This window comes from Eurytemora carolleeae, unplaced genomic scaffold (assembly GCF_000591075.1).
Source record: "Eurytemora carolleeae unplaced genomic scaffold, Eaff_2.0 scaffold100, whole genome shotgun sequence".
Lineage (NCBI taxonomy): Eukaryota > Metazoa > Arthropoda > Copepoda > Calanoida > Temoridae > Eurytemora > Eurytemora carolleeae.
This window is the reverse complement of record NW_019396048.1, coordinates 4,808-24,112: the sequence shown is the minus strand read 5'-3', so window position 1 is coordinate 24,112 and position 19,305 is coordinate 4,808. Positions and strand designations below refer to the sequence as shown.

Here is a 19,305-nt window from a genome sequence, read left to right as displayed (position 1 = left end):
CGAGACAAAATCTATGTTTAGACCTACTTTCTGTCATTGGATTTCAACATGCTATAGCTCTTTAGAAAGCCAATAACAAAAGCAAGCAGATTAAACACTTTTTGCAAAGACATTTTGCACAGATTTCTGCACAGAAGCTTTTAAATAGAATTTGCAAATGTTCAGTTTTTTATGAATACACATTTAGGTTAAAAAAAATTTGCAAATTTTTTATCGCATTTGAATTAGCTGGGTCTAGGGCTTTTCAAAAATGTGTAACGATTTTCCTTTTTCGCTGGAAACCCTACTTCTGAATTACTGATTTAAATTTCATTTAACATCCTGCTGTTTGAGTGCTGAAAAAATATTGCTGTCATGCAGGAAGAACTAGAAATATGTGAAATTCTGAAAAGTTCATATAACATTTTTGTAAATATATATCGGTTGAAAATTTACTAAATATAAAATCATTTTGTTTATATGTGACTGCTCGGCCAAAACGACTTGCGCAATTCTTGCTAATAAGAAACAAAGAAAAACTTGAATAAAAAAGTGTTGACTGAGAAAAACGAAGTTTTATTCCATATTTTGTTCAGATTAAGGCTTTAACCCAATTGGGTTACTTTTGTCTAATAAATGTTTAGAGGGGATGTTTCCCTCCACACCCCCACCCACTTTGCATGGCCTACTCATTAGGAAATTAGACCTCCATCTTTAATGGTTATGGTACTAAGGAGGATTTTAGAAAGTTCATAAAGTACGTCCGAGAAATGTTTCAAAGGAATTGAGTCTTTGTCACAAACTCTGATTTTTTAATCATTATATCTTTGGAACCAAATGTTGTAGACCTTAGATATTTCAAACTATGAATTCTGTTAAATCAAATAATCAGAGTTTGAAATATCAAAGGTTTACAACATCGGGTTCTAAAGATATTGGGGCTTGAATATTTGATTTTGTTACAAAGACCCAATTCCTTTAATATTTTTACTTTTGACAAATATTCTCTAAAATATATAAAGTTTTGCCCCGTAGCTTGAATAATAAAAAAGTTATTCACCATTTCTGATTTTTTTACTGTCCTCCACACATCAAAAAATAAAAAACTATAAATTTGAAAAAGTGAAGAGGTAGTGTTCTAATGTCAGTCGTTTTTAAGTTACCTAGGAAAAAACATAGGGGAGCGGAAAACGCCGCCCCCATTGTGATAAGTAAAGGGAACAACGTTGTAAAGATGGCCACTTTAAATTACCGTGAAGTCCCTTTAAGTTTGTTAATTAATTGTTACTTTTCTTGTGTTGTTAGATAACATGACATTACCTAATAAAATGCATTGTCTGTATAAAATACGGAGGGTTGTCTAATGAAAATGTACAGGGTGTATAGTCTAATCTTGTTTACAATAAAGTAGCTTTCTGGACAATCTCAAAATCTGGACAAATATGGTTAAAACTTTTGAATTTTTTTATATGACATCTTATCGACCCTTTAAAAAATTGCATAACTTTTTTTCAATTAAAATTAGATTAGTTGAAAAACAAATGTTTGGGAATGTGTCATTTCTTTCACTCACACCTTAAAAACTTAAAAACAGACGAGATTAGTAGTTTTGGAGAAAATCAAAACTAAATTAAGAAAATCCGCAATTTTATTAATAGACTCTATAGCTCTATACATTGATTCTTTGACACAAACTCAGACTTTCTAATACCTTTATGTTTGCCATCTAAACCTTTGATATTTCAAACTTAGACTATTTCATCTAACAGAATTAATAGTTTGAAATATCTAAAGTCCACGACATTGGGTCGCAAAGATATAGAAATGAGAAAATCAGAGTTTGTGGCAAAGACTTAATTTCTTATCCTATTATTCTACTTTAGAGAGTTTCAACTATCTCAAAATTTTATTTTATAAAAGAATATAAAAAATGAAAATCATTTTCATGATATTTTTCTAAAATAAATTTTTGATTTTCTGAATTTAGTTTCGCTTATTTTCTCACCTTGTAGTTATGTTTAGCCTCTTAATTAAATAAGCTTTATGAAAAATTTTCAACAACACGCAATTTTTAAATATGTATATTTTTGCAACCTATTAAAAAAGACGTTTGCTTTTTTTTAAAAGGAATTGAGTTTTTGTCAAAAAATCTGATTTTCTTATCCCTATATCTTTGCAATTCAATGTCAGAGACCTTAGATATTTCAAACTATGAATTATTTTATGATGAGATAATAATAGTTTGAAATATCAAAGGTTAACACCATCAGATTGCAAAGATATAGCGATTTGAAAATCAGAATTTGTGGCTAAAACTCAGTTCCTTTGAATGTTAGAAACACCAAATTTTTAGTTTTATCATATTTCTATTTTCAGTTTCTTTGAACTGCATATAGACTTAAAAGTATCTTAAAAATAATAAATGTAACACCTTGCACTATAGATTGTGGGTAGATTTGTAGATTAATAATTGACAAAACTAAAACTATGCAAGAAAGGGTGGTTTATCACAACTAATTGACAAAACTAGTTTTTTTAAACAAAATTTATCTCTTAGCATTAGTTACGTTATCCAGCAAAAAAGCCGTGTAGATTTTTGCAGGGAATTCAGGTTAGTACTTAGATCTAAAGTGAACCTTAATGAGTAAACTGAGTGTTCATAGATTATAGAAAAGATAAGATTTCGAATACCGAAATATACAAGCTCATTATGGACACATTTAAGGTTTAGTTAAACTTTACCCTTCAATTCGTCGACACATGATATTTTTTTAAGTTTTAAAAGGACTGTAATATTTTGCCTAAGTGGTTTTTGTTAACTCAAGGACTATTTAATGCTCGAAAATGACGAACTATTTTTGTAAAAATGTTATAGAAAGGACAATTTATTAGCAGAGTGTTCAATATGCCTACTGATCCTAGTCAATTTTGATAAATCAATCACATTATGATTTTTATAAAAATGTTAGCTGATTTTTATGAACATAATGATATTTTTAATTCCACTTCCATAAATCAAACTAAACGTGATTTTTAAAAAATGTTAGCGGATTTTTTATAAATAACGATCTTCTCTAACTCCATTTTAGATACAAGTGTGTTGTTTTAGTTAGAATTTAAGTTTATTAAAAGTTGTGTTTCTAACAATACAAGAATGAATTTGGAATTGTGTAACTCATTTATAGATTTCAGTTTTGTCTAATGTTGGCAAAAAATATACATATTTACTTAAATATATAAATCATATACTTTGCTTGTCTGTGTGTGTGTAACCCATAAACGTCAAAACACCCCAACCGATCGGGCCCAAACACCCCAACCGATCGGGCCCAAACACCCCAACCGATCGGGCCCAAACACCCCAACCGATCGGGCCCAAACATTTTGTGGGACCTCACATGACCCCAGAGAAGGTTTATGGATGCTCAAAATTATAAAAATTTGTATTCAAAAGTTTTTGATCTTTGTAAAATTTAGAAAATGCAAGAAAAAATAATATTAAATCTGCGAACATTTTTTGTTATTGTCTTATATTGTACAAAGAGAAGATGCTCACAGATAGTCGAGTACAATTAAAAACTGAAATAGATCAGATGAGGTGATACATATCAAAGAAATTGAGTCTTTGCCACAAACTCTGATTTTCTATTCACTATATCTTTGGAACCAAATTTTGCAAACCTTAGATATTTCAAACTATATATTCTGTCAGACCAAATAATCTGAGTTTGAAATATCAAAGGTTTACAACATCGAGTTCTAAAGATATTGAGATTTAAATATTTGATTTTGTTCCAAAGACTCAATTCCTTTAATGAATATTTTTAAAACTCCAGTTTATGAAAATCACCATTTGCCAAATAATATAAGGTTATTTTGTTTTCAGACAAATGCATTGAATTAAATATGGAGGAAACAACTACAATTCTAGTTGAGGAATTCTTCAATTATACAAGGTTATATATTTGAATTAAATATGGAGGAAACAACTACACTTTCAGCTGAGGAATTCTTTAATTATACAAGGTTACATATTTGAATTAAATATGGAGGAGACATCTACAATTCTAGTCCAGGAACTCTTCGATTATACAAGGCTGGGGGGGGGGGGCCTTTTTGGCGCTTTTGGCCCTCTAGTTTGTTTTGCCTTAGCACTCTCATTTTTGACACTATCACCGGAGCATTTTTTGACTCTTAATAAATAGAAATTTAAAGAATTTTTTGTAAAATTCTTTTATGCATACGGTAGGGTACAGGTTGGTAAAAAGTCTTGTCTGTTTAAAAAATCTAAAATAGCCCAAATGTTTTTTTGACTAAAGCTTCAGTTTTAAAAACTATATTTTTAAAAACCCTTGAAAAATGCACGTAGAAACATGTTTCACACTTTGATATCTATTAAAAAATGCATTTTTTAAAACCTTTTTTGGATTTTTTTGTTATGAGCTGGCCTTGAAAAATTGGGCTATAAACATGCATTTCTACCCTATACCTATTCTCTAAGGTCTTTTTTTGGAGAGGGGGGCGTGGTCATGGGACGTCCCTCTTGTTTCCACTTAGCTCACTTTGTTTTCTTTAATGCCATGTAAATTATTTTAAAATACGGCAATTATTTATATCATCAAGGCATTGTTTGTTCCGCAAAAATTCGAATACAAAAATTGTTATACTTCCGATGTTAGGTACTTTCCCAAAGGCATTTTCCCAAGTCGCAACTTCCCTGGTCTGTCCTATACACCTAGTGCATCGTCCCCTAGCCAATCCTAGCCGCAGTGCTCGGCCCACATTACAGCCTGCAAGCGCCTCAAACGTCGTAACCTAAGAAATGCTGGCTGCTTTTAGGGTTTGAGATGTATCAGACCAGCTCAAATAAAACCTTTTTGTGTCTAGCTAAAAAAAAGATTTATTTGTTTACATATACTAATTATGTTTAATGTATAAGCTAAAACAAATGTCGTCAGGTTGGCTACTCAAACTATATGATCGCCACAGACTACTTGGACTGAAGTTTGCAATTTTTTCTGCAAATATCTGAACAAAGACAGCAAAAATGGGGTAGCAGAGCCCTTTTTTCAAGTTTTGGTTTTAAAGTACCCTTTATAAAGGACTTTTCATTAAAGGTCGGATAAATTTTCACATTTTACTCCAAAACCCCGAGAGCAACTTTAAAATCCTGGGAGCAATTCCAAAACCCTGCAGAGCAGCCACCCCTCCCTTCCTAACCTTACCTTTAAGAAGTTGCCGCTTTGGGAATTGCAAATAGGAGGCCAAAAGTATAATAGAAATATGGTTTTTTTGTAATATAGAATAATGCTACTTTTATTAAAACTATTAAATCAATGAATAGGGTTAATATTCATATTTTGATGTAATCAGTCTAAATGTTTTTGTAAAAAAAGTACTTTGAAATGAGCATAATGGAATCCTTTTTTTCATTTTATAATTGTCTTTTTGAATTATTTATATATAGAAATAATTTTGAGTTCATAAATCATGTAAATTTCTAACGTTTCATTCAAAATTACGACGAGAGTGATATAAAATTGGTGAGACATCCCTAATATATATATAATAAAATGCGAAGCAAAATGTTCATAATTTCTATATTTCAAAGAAAAGTTTAAGGTTTGTTCTGAAAGTGATTAACAATCTGATATTAAGTTGGAATGGAACTGTATTAACAATCTGATATTAAGTTAGAACGGAACTGTATTAACAATCTGATATTAAGTTGGAACGGAACTGTATTAACAATCTGATATTAAGTTGGAACGGAACGGGATCATGTTTGGGACAGGATTCTCTTAATGTTGCTGGACTTATCGCCATCTTGGTTTTCTACCTTGCAGTCCTTGCGGTAACATTTTTAGATAAGTTTTTTTTTCATTTTAATTTTTGATTTCTACCAATCTTTCAAACAGCATGGATACACATAAATATTTCTAAAAAGATAGAAGTTGTCCATTAACAGCTGATCTCTTTGTATGCTTGTAAACTTGTAAATAAAATAAGACTGTTAGAGATCAAAACTTAAAAAGAAAAGTCTTCATTGTATTGATATAAACGCTGGTCACTGTATTTAGTTTTTAATTGAATAATTATGTGAAGCTCTTTAAAACTATTCTCCGAAGTTCTGGGTTACTATATTTTCTGCCTGAAAATGTTGAAAAAAAGAAGAAAAAAATTACAGTTTTTTTAAAATAGATTATCAAGTACAATAGGTGGCACCAGAGTAATGGATCAACTGTACACGACGTTACAAATGTCAAATATAACAAGGAAAACGAAATTTTCTCACATTAGTTGACATGTTTTCCAAGATTAAATAAAAAAGTTTAAAGACAGAAAATAAAGAGCACATAAAATTGCACTTATTTTACTGTAAGATAGGCATTTCATTTAAAATTATCACTGTTATTAATAATTTTGTCGGACATAAAAACTGAGTTTACACTTGTGACGTCAGAATACGGCTGTTCTGAAAGTGTACAATTCCACGTTGCCATCATTTTAGTTACTACAAAAAATGGGTCTGTTTGTTTTAGCCGTTTTGACATTGATGCACACAATGAACTATTCAAGAAGAATTTCTTAGTTCACTGCACACATAATTTCCGATAAAAGATAAATGAATGTATAGAGGGAATTACTTTTTTTATGTCATGTTCTTAAAATATTTGCATGCAAGTATACCACTATATATTAGTTTCAAAATAGACCCGTATAAATATAAAGTAGTAATCTCTCTTTGTTTTTTTTGGATGTTTGATCATAAATCTTAAACCCTCGGACCAATTTGCCTCAAATTTTGTTTGGGAAACAAGAAAGAACCAGGAGATTTTTCTTAGTTAGGTTAATAATTCTAAGTTGATTGGGTTGACTTTTATGAAAGAAAGTCTAGTTTCCAGAAAAAGCTGGGTTCCCAAGCTAGTATATACTTATAACTAGGTTGGGATGTATGCGGGATGGAAATCAAGAAATGAGGAACAAAACCAGGAACAGGTAAAAATATTTAGATCCAAGACGATCTAAGTTTTACAGATCTCAACAGGTAAAAATATTTAGATCCAAGACGATCCAAGTTTTACAGATCTCATGGTTCGGTTGGTGTGAAATATTCTCATAGGTTCACATTGGCGTTAAACTGGCGTAAAACTTGAAGATTAAAAAGTTAAAAGTTTTTTTTTTTTAAATCAAAACGTATGTGGGTTGAATCATGAGTTGATTCAACCTAGCGTTTATTGAGACCATAATTTCAAGATGAAATATAAATAAAAATAAATAAAAAGATTATTTCATTTACGCGCCCGCAATCATTAAATGTACATAGAAAACCTAACTAACAAAAGAGGCACCATCCTTGCGTCGTAAATGTTCTATGATTTTACAAAAAAAATAGTTTTAAGAAATCAGTGTATATTTTTTCTTAAAAGGTTCAATGTGTAAACATATAAATAAGCCTTTAAAAGCTTACAATGAGTGTTGTGTGTACAGCTTAAGAAAAATAAAAAAATGTTAAAGCTTTGTTTGTTAACGTTTTAGTTATTTCCAGATAAGTTTTTTTTATAACCTTGAGAGAAAAATCATAAATCTATCACTTAACTCAATTGCATTACTTATTTTTTTGCATATTCTTTTCTCAGTTGGTTTACGAACTATGATTTTACATTTTTTTTTTGGTTAAAGAAAAAGATAAGAAGGAAAACGAAAAAGAACAGGGGGGGGGGCGAGGGGTCTCTAACGAACAAAGTCTAAAAAACACTGTTTTGTAATCCCTTTATCTTTACAACCCAAAGAGGTATACCTTAGATATTTTAATCCATTAATTCTTTAGGAATGAATAATCTAATTTTGAAATATCACAGGTTTACCCCGTAAGGTTGCAAAGGTATAGGGATTAGACAATTTAAGTCTGTGACGAAGACTCAATTTCTTTATCCAGTTTTATGCAAAAAATTCAAAACATTTTTGTTCTTCTCAATAGCTCTTCAATTAGAGGAGTTTTGATTGAAAACAAAAATGTTACGTGGAATTTACTTACTGGAGACCCAAACTAATGAATTTTATTTACTTACTGGAGACCCAAACTAATGATTTGTAATTACTTACTGGAGACCCAAACTAATAATTTTTAGCTACGCTCGGTTTAATAATGCCTGGTTTAAATAATTACTTTATTAACTGATAAAATACAAATTTTAGTTTAAGTTATCGGAATGAATTTATCAAGGTGACGTGGCAGTATTGAAGTACGTCTTGCCGCGTTCGAATATCCGGCTTCAGACTCTTCATATTGGATCGTCTTCCGCCACAGATTTGTATTTACTTACTAAAGACCCAAATTAATGATTTGTATTTACTTACTGGAGACCCAAACTAATGAATTGTATTTACTTACTGGAGACCCAAACTAATGATTTGTATTTACTTACTGGAGACCCAAACTAATGGTTTATATTTACTTACTGGAGACCCAAACTAATGCTTTGTATTTAAGGTTATGTTGGCTGGTCGTGATATTGGTATGTTTGTTGGTGTGCTGACCATGGGAGCAACATGGGTCGGAGGAGGGTTCATAAATGGGTCAGCTCAAGAAGCATACAAGTCAGGACTTATCTGGACTCAGGTACAGGACTAGACGATTAATCTAGACTCAGGTATAGGATTAGAGTATACAAGTCAGGTACAGGAATAGACGACTAATCTACACTCAGGTATAGGACTAGACAACTAATCTACACTCAGGTATAGGACTAGACGACTAATCTACTGAGAATGTAGTATTGTATAGAAATTTTTTAGGATTCATTTGAGGCATTAAAAAACGTTTTAATGATGAATTATTACTGAAATTAAGTGCAAAATCTACTTATAAAATCATCCATTTGGGTGGTTACAATATAAGAATAGATTTTTAAAATTATTATATAACTTCGATAAAAAATGTAAATCCAATTCTACAGTAAACTCAAATTAGATGTTTAGGAACATATTTCTCAATAAATCAATGTTAGGATTAATTATTTCTTTTTCATCATTAGTTGAATGTTTGTCTATTTCTTTATGAATTTGTCCGCAGATTTCTTCAAATTCTTCAAATGTCGTCTTCTTAATAAAATTCCAGGAAATCTACAGAACATTTTGTGAAAATGAGGCATTTCAGAAACCAATAATTGAATAAGATTACCTTTTTTTGATGATAAGAGTTAATTTTAATTTTCTCAACCGGTTCCGAAACAACTAATTTGTTTACTGTAAAAATGTTGACTACTTTTTTCGTCGTCTCAAATGATCCCTAAAATATTTTTCCACAATACTACATTCTCAATTTAAAAGCTATACATTGCCGGTCACTCCCTTTAAAAAAGCTAGTTAAAAATTTCTAAACAAACTGTTCCTAATGCGTGAAATAAAATCCCGTCTTTTATAAAATTTCATAAATTTTCCTGTTAATCAAATTTGCGTTTGTTCAAAAGATTCAAAAGATTTATTCAACAAAGTTCAAAATTAATTTATTCTCGTTTATTAAACAAATATTTCCTCAGCCAACCAACCAATTAAAAACATAATAATCCTTTAATTATGAAACATAATTTATTTTTCAGGCACCCTTTGGATACAGTCTGTCGTTATTCATCAGTAAGTTACTTAAATCGTGTTATAGATACGTGAATATATATATTATTGTATATGAATAAAAAAATACTAAATGCAACCACTAGAAAATAATATATTCGTCGAGTCGGTTTTTCTTATACTATATTTTACAAAGATACAAAAAATACACGATTGATACTATACTAATCAGATATTGTGAATCGAAACAGTTTCAAGGTGGTGGGGAATCTTCAAAGGAACCTCTGTATAAGGGAGCTGATCATCAACTACCCTTTTCCCTGCATTTCGCTCCATCCTTGGTTTGCATTTAACCCTAGCTACCCCGGGGTTGGTCCGTCCCCTCCCCAACGCTTGGGTCTTTGAGATAACGGAAAATTCGGCGTCGCTTGGGTTATTTATAGAATCCACATGCAAACTCAAATAAATCCGTTAGGATTCAAAATAGGATTCAAAAGTCTAACCATAGGGTAAAAGATGGGGGGGGGGAGGAGGGGGCATGATGCCCCTAGGTAGCTATGATCTCAGTGATCCAAAAAATCCTTGAATCGCTGATCGTAAAAGATCAACAAAATCGTCCATTATTACAATATGTAAAGTTTAATCTCTGTTTGTTTGTTTATTTGATTGAATGTCCATGCGCGGGTGAACGGCGGGCCGGAGTACCCTGGGTCAAGAAATATATAGACCAGGAACCGCCATTTCTCACGCGTCAAATTTGTGTACTGCAGTGGGAGGAGATCAAAACAAAGAATTCAGCGGCATTTTTGAGGGGAAAGGGCTCAAGGGGTGGAGTAAGAATATATTGCTAATGTATTTTCCATATTGACCAGAAAGCCAAAAATTATATGTATTCGCTCTAATTTGATATATTTACTTGTTTTTTGTTGGAGTGTAAATTGAAATATCACATCAGAGCTTTAGTCCTTTCCCTTCAACTTCTGTAGGGGAACTGGGTGTGTTTACATCCTGTCCTAGCTCCCACAGTGTACAGTACATAATATGCGTATATCTGAGTTGGGCGATCCTGTATATAGTTCCTTGCCCTGGGCATCGCCGGGTTTACAACCTATTCCGTCTGATATATTGCATTATACGTATTTTCATAATAAAGTGCTGAAAATACAACAGTGTTCGGGGGAAGTCTATTTTATTGGATACTAATTATTGAGCTATGAGTCTGTTGAATTTCTTTCTATCAGATGTTTCTGTGATGCTAACTTTTATATGTCATTTGATGGAACTCAAACTTCGGATAAAAAAACTAATATGATTGCAATAAATTGTGGCTTATCCGTAAATAATTTTGCATTTTCCCTTTACTTTAAAACTTTAAAATTTCAAATATTAACTTTTTACTTGAAATATTCATTGCCTATTTTTGTCCAGGCGGCACATTTTATGCCAGGAAGATGCGTGAGTCCCGCTATGTAACAATGATTGACCCGTTTACACAAAAATATGGGAAATGGGGAGCACTGCAGGTAGAACATAAGTCTTATACGAAATTAAGTTTGTTTTTTTTAATTTCAGGATAAACATTTTTGAAAATTTAAATTAAAATGCTTTTTTGATTTAAGAGAGTTTTTGCCAGAAACTCAAATTTTCCTATTATAATTCAAACTTAGACTATTTGATCAGAATTCATAGTTTGAAATATCTAAGACATCTACAACATTGGGTTGCAAAGATAAAGGGATTAAAAAATCAGAGTTTGTGGCAAAGACTCAAGTCCTCTGTTATAGTTTTCAATTTTTATTTAATTTTGTATAAATAACAGTGACGTCACTAACATTGCATGATGAGAACACCCCACATTTCCTAATCAGATTAGTCAATAATACTCATGCAATAGGCATCTCTTATTGAAAAGAAGAAAAACTTGCAAAATATCCGTTTTTTTACTTGTAGATTAGATATAGTACAATTAAGAAATTTTGAATAAAAATACAAAAAAACAGCTTTTATTTTCAAAATTAAAATGGTTGTTTCCCATCTTCTGAATATCGATTAAAAACTGTAAATTATGATATAAAGGTATATTAAACTATTTTGAATGTTAAACGTTTACCGTTTTAGCTAGCTAAGGCTGAAACGTAGAATACCTCGATGGTGCCCGGAAATGAAAACGTATAAAATTAGAGTTTGTGACAAAAACTTAATCATTTTAGAATGTTTAAATTATCAATGATCAAAGCTGGAAACTTTTGAGTTAGTTCAAGTTTAAACAATCGTCTGATTCCTTCCTACATGTGGATTGTTTTGTTTAAGAGCTCTGAGCTGGGAACTTAAGATATGGGAAATTCTAAATCTCCATCGGTTAATAATCTGGAGATTAATAACAAGAGGAGAACTAGCATTATTTAATCTCGAGATTAAGAAAAAGATTGAATCATGCGTTAATACCGATATCCACCATTCAAAAATTCCAAGCTCAGAGGGAAATACTTCTGTTTTGAATATCGCCTCCAGCGCCTAAATTCGATATTCGATTACCTTTAATATTTAGGTTAAAATTCTTAAACCGGTTTACAGCTTAACTAATTCATAACTTTCCAGGTCTGGACATTAAAAATTTAAACATTCCAATATAAGTAAAGGAATAAAGTCTGATTTTCTAATTACTTTATCTTTGAAAGTAGCAGATATCAAAGGTCTAAACTATCAGGCTGCAAAGATATAGGGATAAGAAAATTTTAATTTGTAGTAAGGGCTCAATTATTTTATATATTGTTACTTAAAAACTCTTATAGATTAATCATGATAGAAATTTGTCTTCAGGCTTTAGCTTTAACACAAGAGATTTGTTTATAGACGACAGTTTATCAGAGATTTGTTTAGGTTATACCAGACACTGCAATACCAGACATTTGTTTAGATTATACCAGACACAATACCAGATATTTATTTAGAATACACCAGACACAATACCAGAGATTAGTTTTGATTATACAAAATACAATACTAGAAATATTTTTATGTGATATCAGAGATGCAATATCAGAGATTTGTTACGCTATACCAGACCCTTTACCAGAGATTTGATTAGGTTATACTAGATCTAATACCAGAGATTTGTTTGAATTATACCAGATCCTTTACCAGATTTGTTTAGGTCAATACCAGATCCAATACTAAAGGTGGTTTAGGTGATACCAGAACTAATACCAGAGCCTTGATTAGGTTTTACTAGACCTAATACCAAAGATTTGCTTAGGTGACACCGGACATTATAGCAGAGACTTGCTTAGGTCACACCAGATCTGATACCAGAGAGTTGTTTAGATTATACCAGATCAAATACCAGAGATTTGTTAAGGTGATACCAGATCTAATACCAGAGATTTGTTTATATTATACCAGACCTTTTACCAGAAACTTGTTTAGGTGATACCAGATCAAATACCAGAGATTTATTAAGGTGATACCAGATCTAATACCAAAGATTTTTTGGGGTTATACCAGATCTAATACCAGAAACTTGTTAAAGTTATTTAAGATCAAATACCAGAGATATGTTTAGGTGTATACGAGATCCAATATCAGAAATTTGTTTAGGTTATACTAGACCCTTCTCCAGAGACTTGTTTAGGTTATACCAGATCTAATACCAGAGTTTTGTTTAGTTAATACCAGACCTTTTACCAGAGACTTTTTTAGGTGATCAGATCAAATACCAGAGATTTGTTTAGGTTATGTCAGATCAAGTACCCGAGATTTGTTTAGATTATACCAGACCCTGTACTAGAGACTTGTTTAGGTGATCGGATCAAATACCAGAGATTTATCTGTGATACCAGATCAAATACCAGAGATTTTTTTAGGCTATACCAGATCAAGTACCCGAGATTTGTTAAGATTATACATGATTAAATACCAGAGAACTGTTTGGGTGATACCAGATCAAATACGAGAGATTTGTTTAGGTTATACCAGATCAAATACCAGAGATCTGTTTAGGTAATACCAGATCTAATACCAGAGATTTTTTTAGGTAATACCAGATCTAATACCAGAGAGTTGTTGAGATTATACCAGACCTTTTACCAGAAACTGGTTTAGGTGATACCAGATCAAATACCAGAGATTTGTTTAGGTGATACCAGATTTAATACCAGAGTTGTTTAGATTATACCAGACCCTTTACCAGAAACTTGTATAGGTGATACCAGATCAAATACTAGAGATTTGTTTAGGTGATACCAGATCTTATACCAGAGATTTTTTTGGGTTATACCAGATCTAATACCAGAAACTTGTTAAAGTTATTTAAGATCAAATACCAGAGATGTTTAGGTGTTTACGAGATCCAATATCAGAAATTTGTTTAGGTTATACTAGACCCTTCTCCAGAGACTTGTTTAGGTTATACCAGATCTAATACCAGAGTTTTGTTTAGTTTATACCAGACCCTTTACCAGAGACTTTTTTAGGTGATCAGATCAAATACCAGAGATTTGTCTGTAATACCAGATCAAATACCAGAGATTTGTTTAGGTTATGTCAGATCAAGTACCCGAGATTTGTTTAGATTATACCAGACCCTGTACTAGAGACTTGTTTAGGTGATCGGATCAAATACCAGAGATTTATCTGTGATACCAGATCAAATATAAGAGATTTGTTTAGGCTATACCAGATCAAATACCAGAGATCTGTTTAGGTTATACCAGCTTCAATATCGGAGATTTTCTGGAGTGCCAGCATCCTCGGAGCTTTAGGATCAACGTTGCAGGTATATCTGCTTTAATGGTATACATATATAGAAATATTGAATGGTATACGTATATATATCAAAACATATTTCAAAAATGTTAAATGTCCAATTCAGAACGAAACTCTTATTAAAAGTTGTCTTCGTTTTCATGTCTTAGCAGTTTTAAAATCCGGAAATTTTAGAGAAATTACAATTGAAAATGATTCATTTTTCTTGAGACAAAAGCTTAAATGGGAATGTTTTGATAATAAAGAAACATCTAATTAGAATAACGGGTCACTTGATATCAAGTGAACAGTCCCTTATGAGTTTTGAAATATTTGTAACGGATACTGAATAGTTGGGCTGCGGCCTGGCTGGCATTGTAATTTTACGTTTTTGGAACATTCAGGGTTTAGCATATTTTAAAACTGTATTCTCTATAAGTTTGCTTTAGCCCAAAAAATAAAATTTGAATTTTTTGCAAAAACTTTGTATCAAAATATTTTAGTGATTTAAATTTTAAAAAATCTTAAAACTAATGTAATAATCTTTGAAACATTTATTGAGCATAAGTTCTTAAATTATATTTTTTTAACTTGAGAAAAAGTCAAAATTACCTCAAAGTAAATTTTCTCTGTAAAAGGTTGAAAAGTTTGTTAAAAATTTGATTAATTATATTAAACATGAACTACCTGCATTCAGTAATTAGATAACATCTTACCCATCAATCCCGCCATATGCACAATAACAAAAGATTATTTATGCAAATTTTTCAACATAACTATACTCCCTTGATTTTTCAATAGATTTGGAATTTTTATCAAATATTTTCTAAAATCTAATAAAACTTGAAATATAAAAATAGAATGTTATAAAATTTGTGCACGCGTAATTCGCTAAATTAGGGAATTTAATCAATTTTTGAGGAAAAAATATCTAAACAGATGTAAAAACTTGCCTTTAGATTAAATTCTTTAATTCACAAGGGCGGGCTAGCTAGCTGCACTAATGTATAGTGGTTGATTGTCAACAAACGCATCCGAAACTGGACTTGAACCGAAACTGGACTTGAACCGAAATTATCCTGGTTTTCAAGTACCCCAGCAGGGATAGGGTTAAACCTATCTCTTTGCCTCACCTAGTCCCCCAAAACCAAGTAGATATTTTTTCGATATTAGCCTAATTGATCATCCCTATATCTCGGCAACCCAATGTCGTACACCAAGATGAAATATCTATAGTATTATATATCAAAGGCTTACACCACAAGGTTATAAAGTTAAAGTGATTAGAAAAATTTAGTTTGCGACAAAAACTTAAGACTTAAACTAAGAACCAAATTATACGATTAACGAGAAGTTATAGTTGAGCTGGTGGACCAGATTGAACCACGTCTTTTGTCTTCTATTTCAAGTTCAAGAGAAGTAGCTAAACTCAGTCCAAAGATAAACCAATATATAAAGTAGTAATCTCGGTGTGTTCGTTTGTCTGCTTGTCCTAATAAACTGTATTTTCATCGTCCCAAAACTGGAATGCCTCGTAAGGACTCCCGATTAAAAAAGGCAGTTTACCTTGATTTCTCCCTCTTATAGGAAGTTGAGTCTTGTTCTACCTTTTGTTTGACGCATTTTATACTCTGCTTTGAAACATTTATCATTCCCATATAAGGGAGGAAAAGTGCGTTCCTGAGGTACCAGGGTCGTTTTCCGACAACTTCCTATTTAAGGAACTCTGGATGGAAATGACCTCGCTGCCTTAGGACTAGACTTTTCCTTCCTCTTAAAGGGATTATATTCTGCTTCAAATCATTAGAGAAAATACGTCATAAGAGAAGAATAACAAGGAGGTTTGGGCTCAACTTCCTATTAGAAGGAGAAATCAAGCTAAACTGCCTTTTAAGATTAGGAGATTTGGCCAATTGTTAATAGAACAATGGTAATATTCTAAGCCTGGTTTTAACAATATTAGTTGAGTGGGTGGGTAGACTTTTGTAGAGAAAACTCAAGACAAAGCTGGTTTTCCAAAATAGGTTTTATTTAGATATTAATAATTGTGAAAAAGTAGACACGAAAATGTTGAAAAAAAAAACTGTCAAATATTTAAAATTTGTCAAACGTGGGAACAAAATTAGTATTGCCCAGACTGTTGAATAAAAATCTAATGATCAAAATATTTTATTTTTATTTCTCACACTGTTTCCTGTCGGTTCAATTTTCACGTTTTGTAATTGTTTTAATTCCTTCCTTTCAGCCTTCTTTAGAGTTTTCTTAAAACCTATTGGAGGGTTCCACGCCCCCCCCCCCCCTAGAAAAAGGCAGGAGAGAATAGGTATAGGGTTGAAATAGATGTTCATAATCCAATTTTTTAAGGCCAGCCCATTGAAAAAAACTTAAATCGATAACTTTTATAGTTTGGGTTCTAGGAAGGGTTAAAAAAAGGCCAAAAAAAAGGTAAAAAAAATATCATAGTGAGACACATTTTTCTATATTAATTTTTTAAGGGCTTTATAAAAAAATTTGATCTGTAGCTTTATTCATAAAAAAGTTAAGGGCTATTTTAGATTTTTTTTACACAGACAGGACTTTTTACCGCACTTACCCTACCCTATTTATGAAAAAACCACGATGTTTTACAATTTTAATGTGATTTTTATTTATTTTAAGAATTCAGCTTTGATTAAAATTAAGAGAAAATATTATAATTGTCCACATGATTAATTTATGCAACTGATGCTGGTTCTAGGTTACCCACGAAGGATGAGACTTCAAAGACGACTGGTCGGAATTTATATTGTCTGTTTTCTTATATTCATGATTTTCTGTCACTGTAAACTTGTTTCTTTCTTTGCTATATGATGTAATAAGATATGAAGACAATATTCCAAGGCATCTAGACTTATTTTTAGATAACTTTACTTACTTATTACTACATTACTTATCTTCACAGTTATCAGTCGTCTTTACAGTCTCATTGTTTATAGGTAACCCTGTCTGAAATATTTAGGTGATTCTGAGTTTGGATGAAACTATTTCTATAATAGTCAGCGCTGCAATAGCACTTCTCTACACGATGCTAGGAGGTCTCATATCAGTAGCGTATACAGACGTAGTTCAAATGTTCTTTATCGTCATTGGTTTGGTGAGTAGTAAACAGTCTTTATTGTCTCTGGTTTGGTGAGTAGTAAGCGGTCTTTATTGTCTCTGGTCTGGTGAGCAGTAAACAGTCGTTATCTTCTTTGGTTTGGTGAGTATTTAGTAGTCTTTATCGTCTTTGGGCTGGTAAATAGTAAACGGTCTTTATTGTTTCTGGTTTGGTGAGCAGTAAACAGTCTTTATTGTCTCCGGTCTGGTAAATAGTAAACAGTCTTTATTGTCTCTGGTCTGGTGAGTAGAAAACAGTCTTTATCGTCTTTGGACTGCATCTGATTAGTGAACAGTCCTTCGTCTTTGGTCTGGTAAGTAGTGAACAGACTTTTTTGTATTTGGTTTTCTGAGTATTAACAGTCTTTTTCGTATTTGGTTTCAGAGTAGAAAACAGTATTTATTGTCTTTGTTCTGGTGAGTAGTGAACAGTCTTTATTGTCTTTGGTCTGGTGAGGGGTGAGCAGTCTTTAATGTCTTTGGTCTGGTAAGTAGTAAACAGTCTTTATTGTCTTTGGTCTGGTGAGTGGTGAACAGTCTTTATCATCTTTGGTCAAAAAGCGCAAAAAGTTATCTAATGAAAGAGGTATGTCCAAAACAAACTTAAGGCACTTTTACTAAAAGTAAGCCTTTGTGTGTGTTAGGGATTTGCTGAGAAAGAAATAAAAGCAAAAACAATTTCCATGAAACAAAATATTTTGTTCAATCAGAACACATTGCCTTCAAATATAAAATCATACATATTTTGACTGAAACGTTTTACCGAAAAATTTACTAAATTTGAGATTGTAACAAAATATCAAATATTGGGTTTGTAGAAATTGGTAATTTTTTCACGCATTAATATTTATAGTATATAGTTTTAGTATAAACTTCTATAGTTCATAACGCATCAATATTTATAGTATATAGTTTTAGTNCAAATTCCAAATACTTTCTGGTTTCTATTTTACTTATCTCGAAATAAAAAGTCGTTCAAAGAATATTTGTAACTGAGAAAAGGAGATTAATACTGAAAGAATGAAATCATGTAAATTGTGGCGCCCCTGGATTCCTGGAATACAGTTCACAACAATTTGTTTGTTATTGTTTAGATTATGCATCTGGTATAAATACTTCGTTTACATAATAAATATTCAGTCTGTTTACTTCTCTTGTCATTTAAACATCGCTACAAAATACTTATTATCAGAGCGAAGAAGAAAATGAAGAGGAGGTAGGAGGAAGAAGAAAAACATTGAAGGCGATGAGACGAGAGGAGAGACTTGAACGAATTGCAGCTGCAATGGAGGATAAAAAGATGGTGGATACACAAGACGACGCGGCAAAGGAAAAAATGGCAGACCGGATACAGAATATTCTTCATCTTACTAACGAGGAAAGGTCGAAGTAAGTATGTACCATAATATTTATATGTGATAACAATCAAAACCTTGTAATTTTTCTTGAAATTGTATTTACAAATGTTATATGGTAGACGGGGTCGGTATACGAATCTAAGCCAAGAAACTAGAGATGAAATTGCTGAGTATGCTCTGCATTATTTATGGTTTGATTGTTAAGACGAAGACATGGAGAAACTACTGGAGAAGGAAGAATGTTCCAAACCTGGTTTATCTAAACTTGAACTATGACCACATATTTATGTATATTATTATTATCCTTGCATAAACTACAGTACAAAATCCGTCCTAAATGTTCACTTATGCACAATACATTATACATTTGACGCAGAAAGTTTTCTGGCCGGATTTTGAACAGCTAGCATTTTTGTGATTCTCTCCACAGTATCGGCAAACCAGGACTTTGCATTCGCGCATGTAGTGAGCCGCGCCACATTTGAAGCAAACAGGGGTTCTGGTTGAAGTTTGTTGA

The 19,305-nt window shown here is 31.9% G+C and overlaps 2 protein-coding genes across 2 annotated transcripts; both read left to right on the top strand.

The window, feature by feature from the left end:
- Positions 1 to 3,558: 3,558 nt before the first annotated feature.
- LOC111703415 (high-affinity choline transporter 1-like) lies at positions 3,559 to 18,155 on the top strand. Its single transcript, XM_023475358.1, has 9 exons — positions 3,559 to 3,577; positions 3,866 to 3,935; positions 5,743 to 5,833; positions 6,925 to 6,978; positions 8,474 to 8,602; positions 9,582 to 9,615; positions 10,981 to 11,075; positions 14,255 to 14,326; positions 17,294 to 18,155. The coding sequence occupies exons 2-9, from the start codon at positions 3,886 to 3,888 to the stop codon at positions 17,465 to 17,467; spliced, it is 699 nt and encodes a 232-aa protein (XP_023331126.1). The 5' UTR covers positions 3,559 to 3,577; positions 3,866 to 3,885; the 3' UTR covers positions 17,468 to 18,155.
- Positions 18,156 to 18,558: 403 nt separating this feature from the next.
- On the top strand, positions 18,559 to 18,970 carry LOC111703424 (uncharacterized; the record flags this gene model as incomplete). Its single annotated transcript, XM_023475366.1, is given in 2 exon segments — positions 18,559 to 18,819; positions 18,908 to 18,970. Coding segments are annotated over 2 exon segments (206 nt in total), but the record flags the coding sequence as incomplete, so codon positions are not given.
- Positions 18,971 to 19,305: the final 335 nt, after the last annotated feature.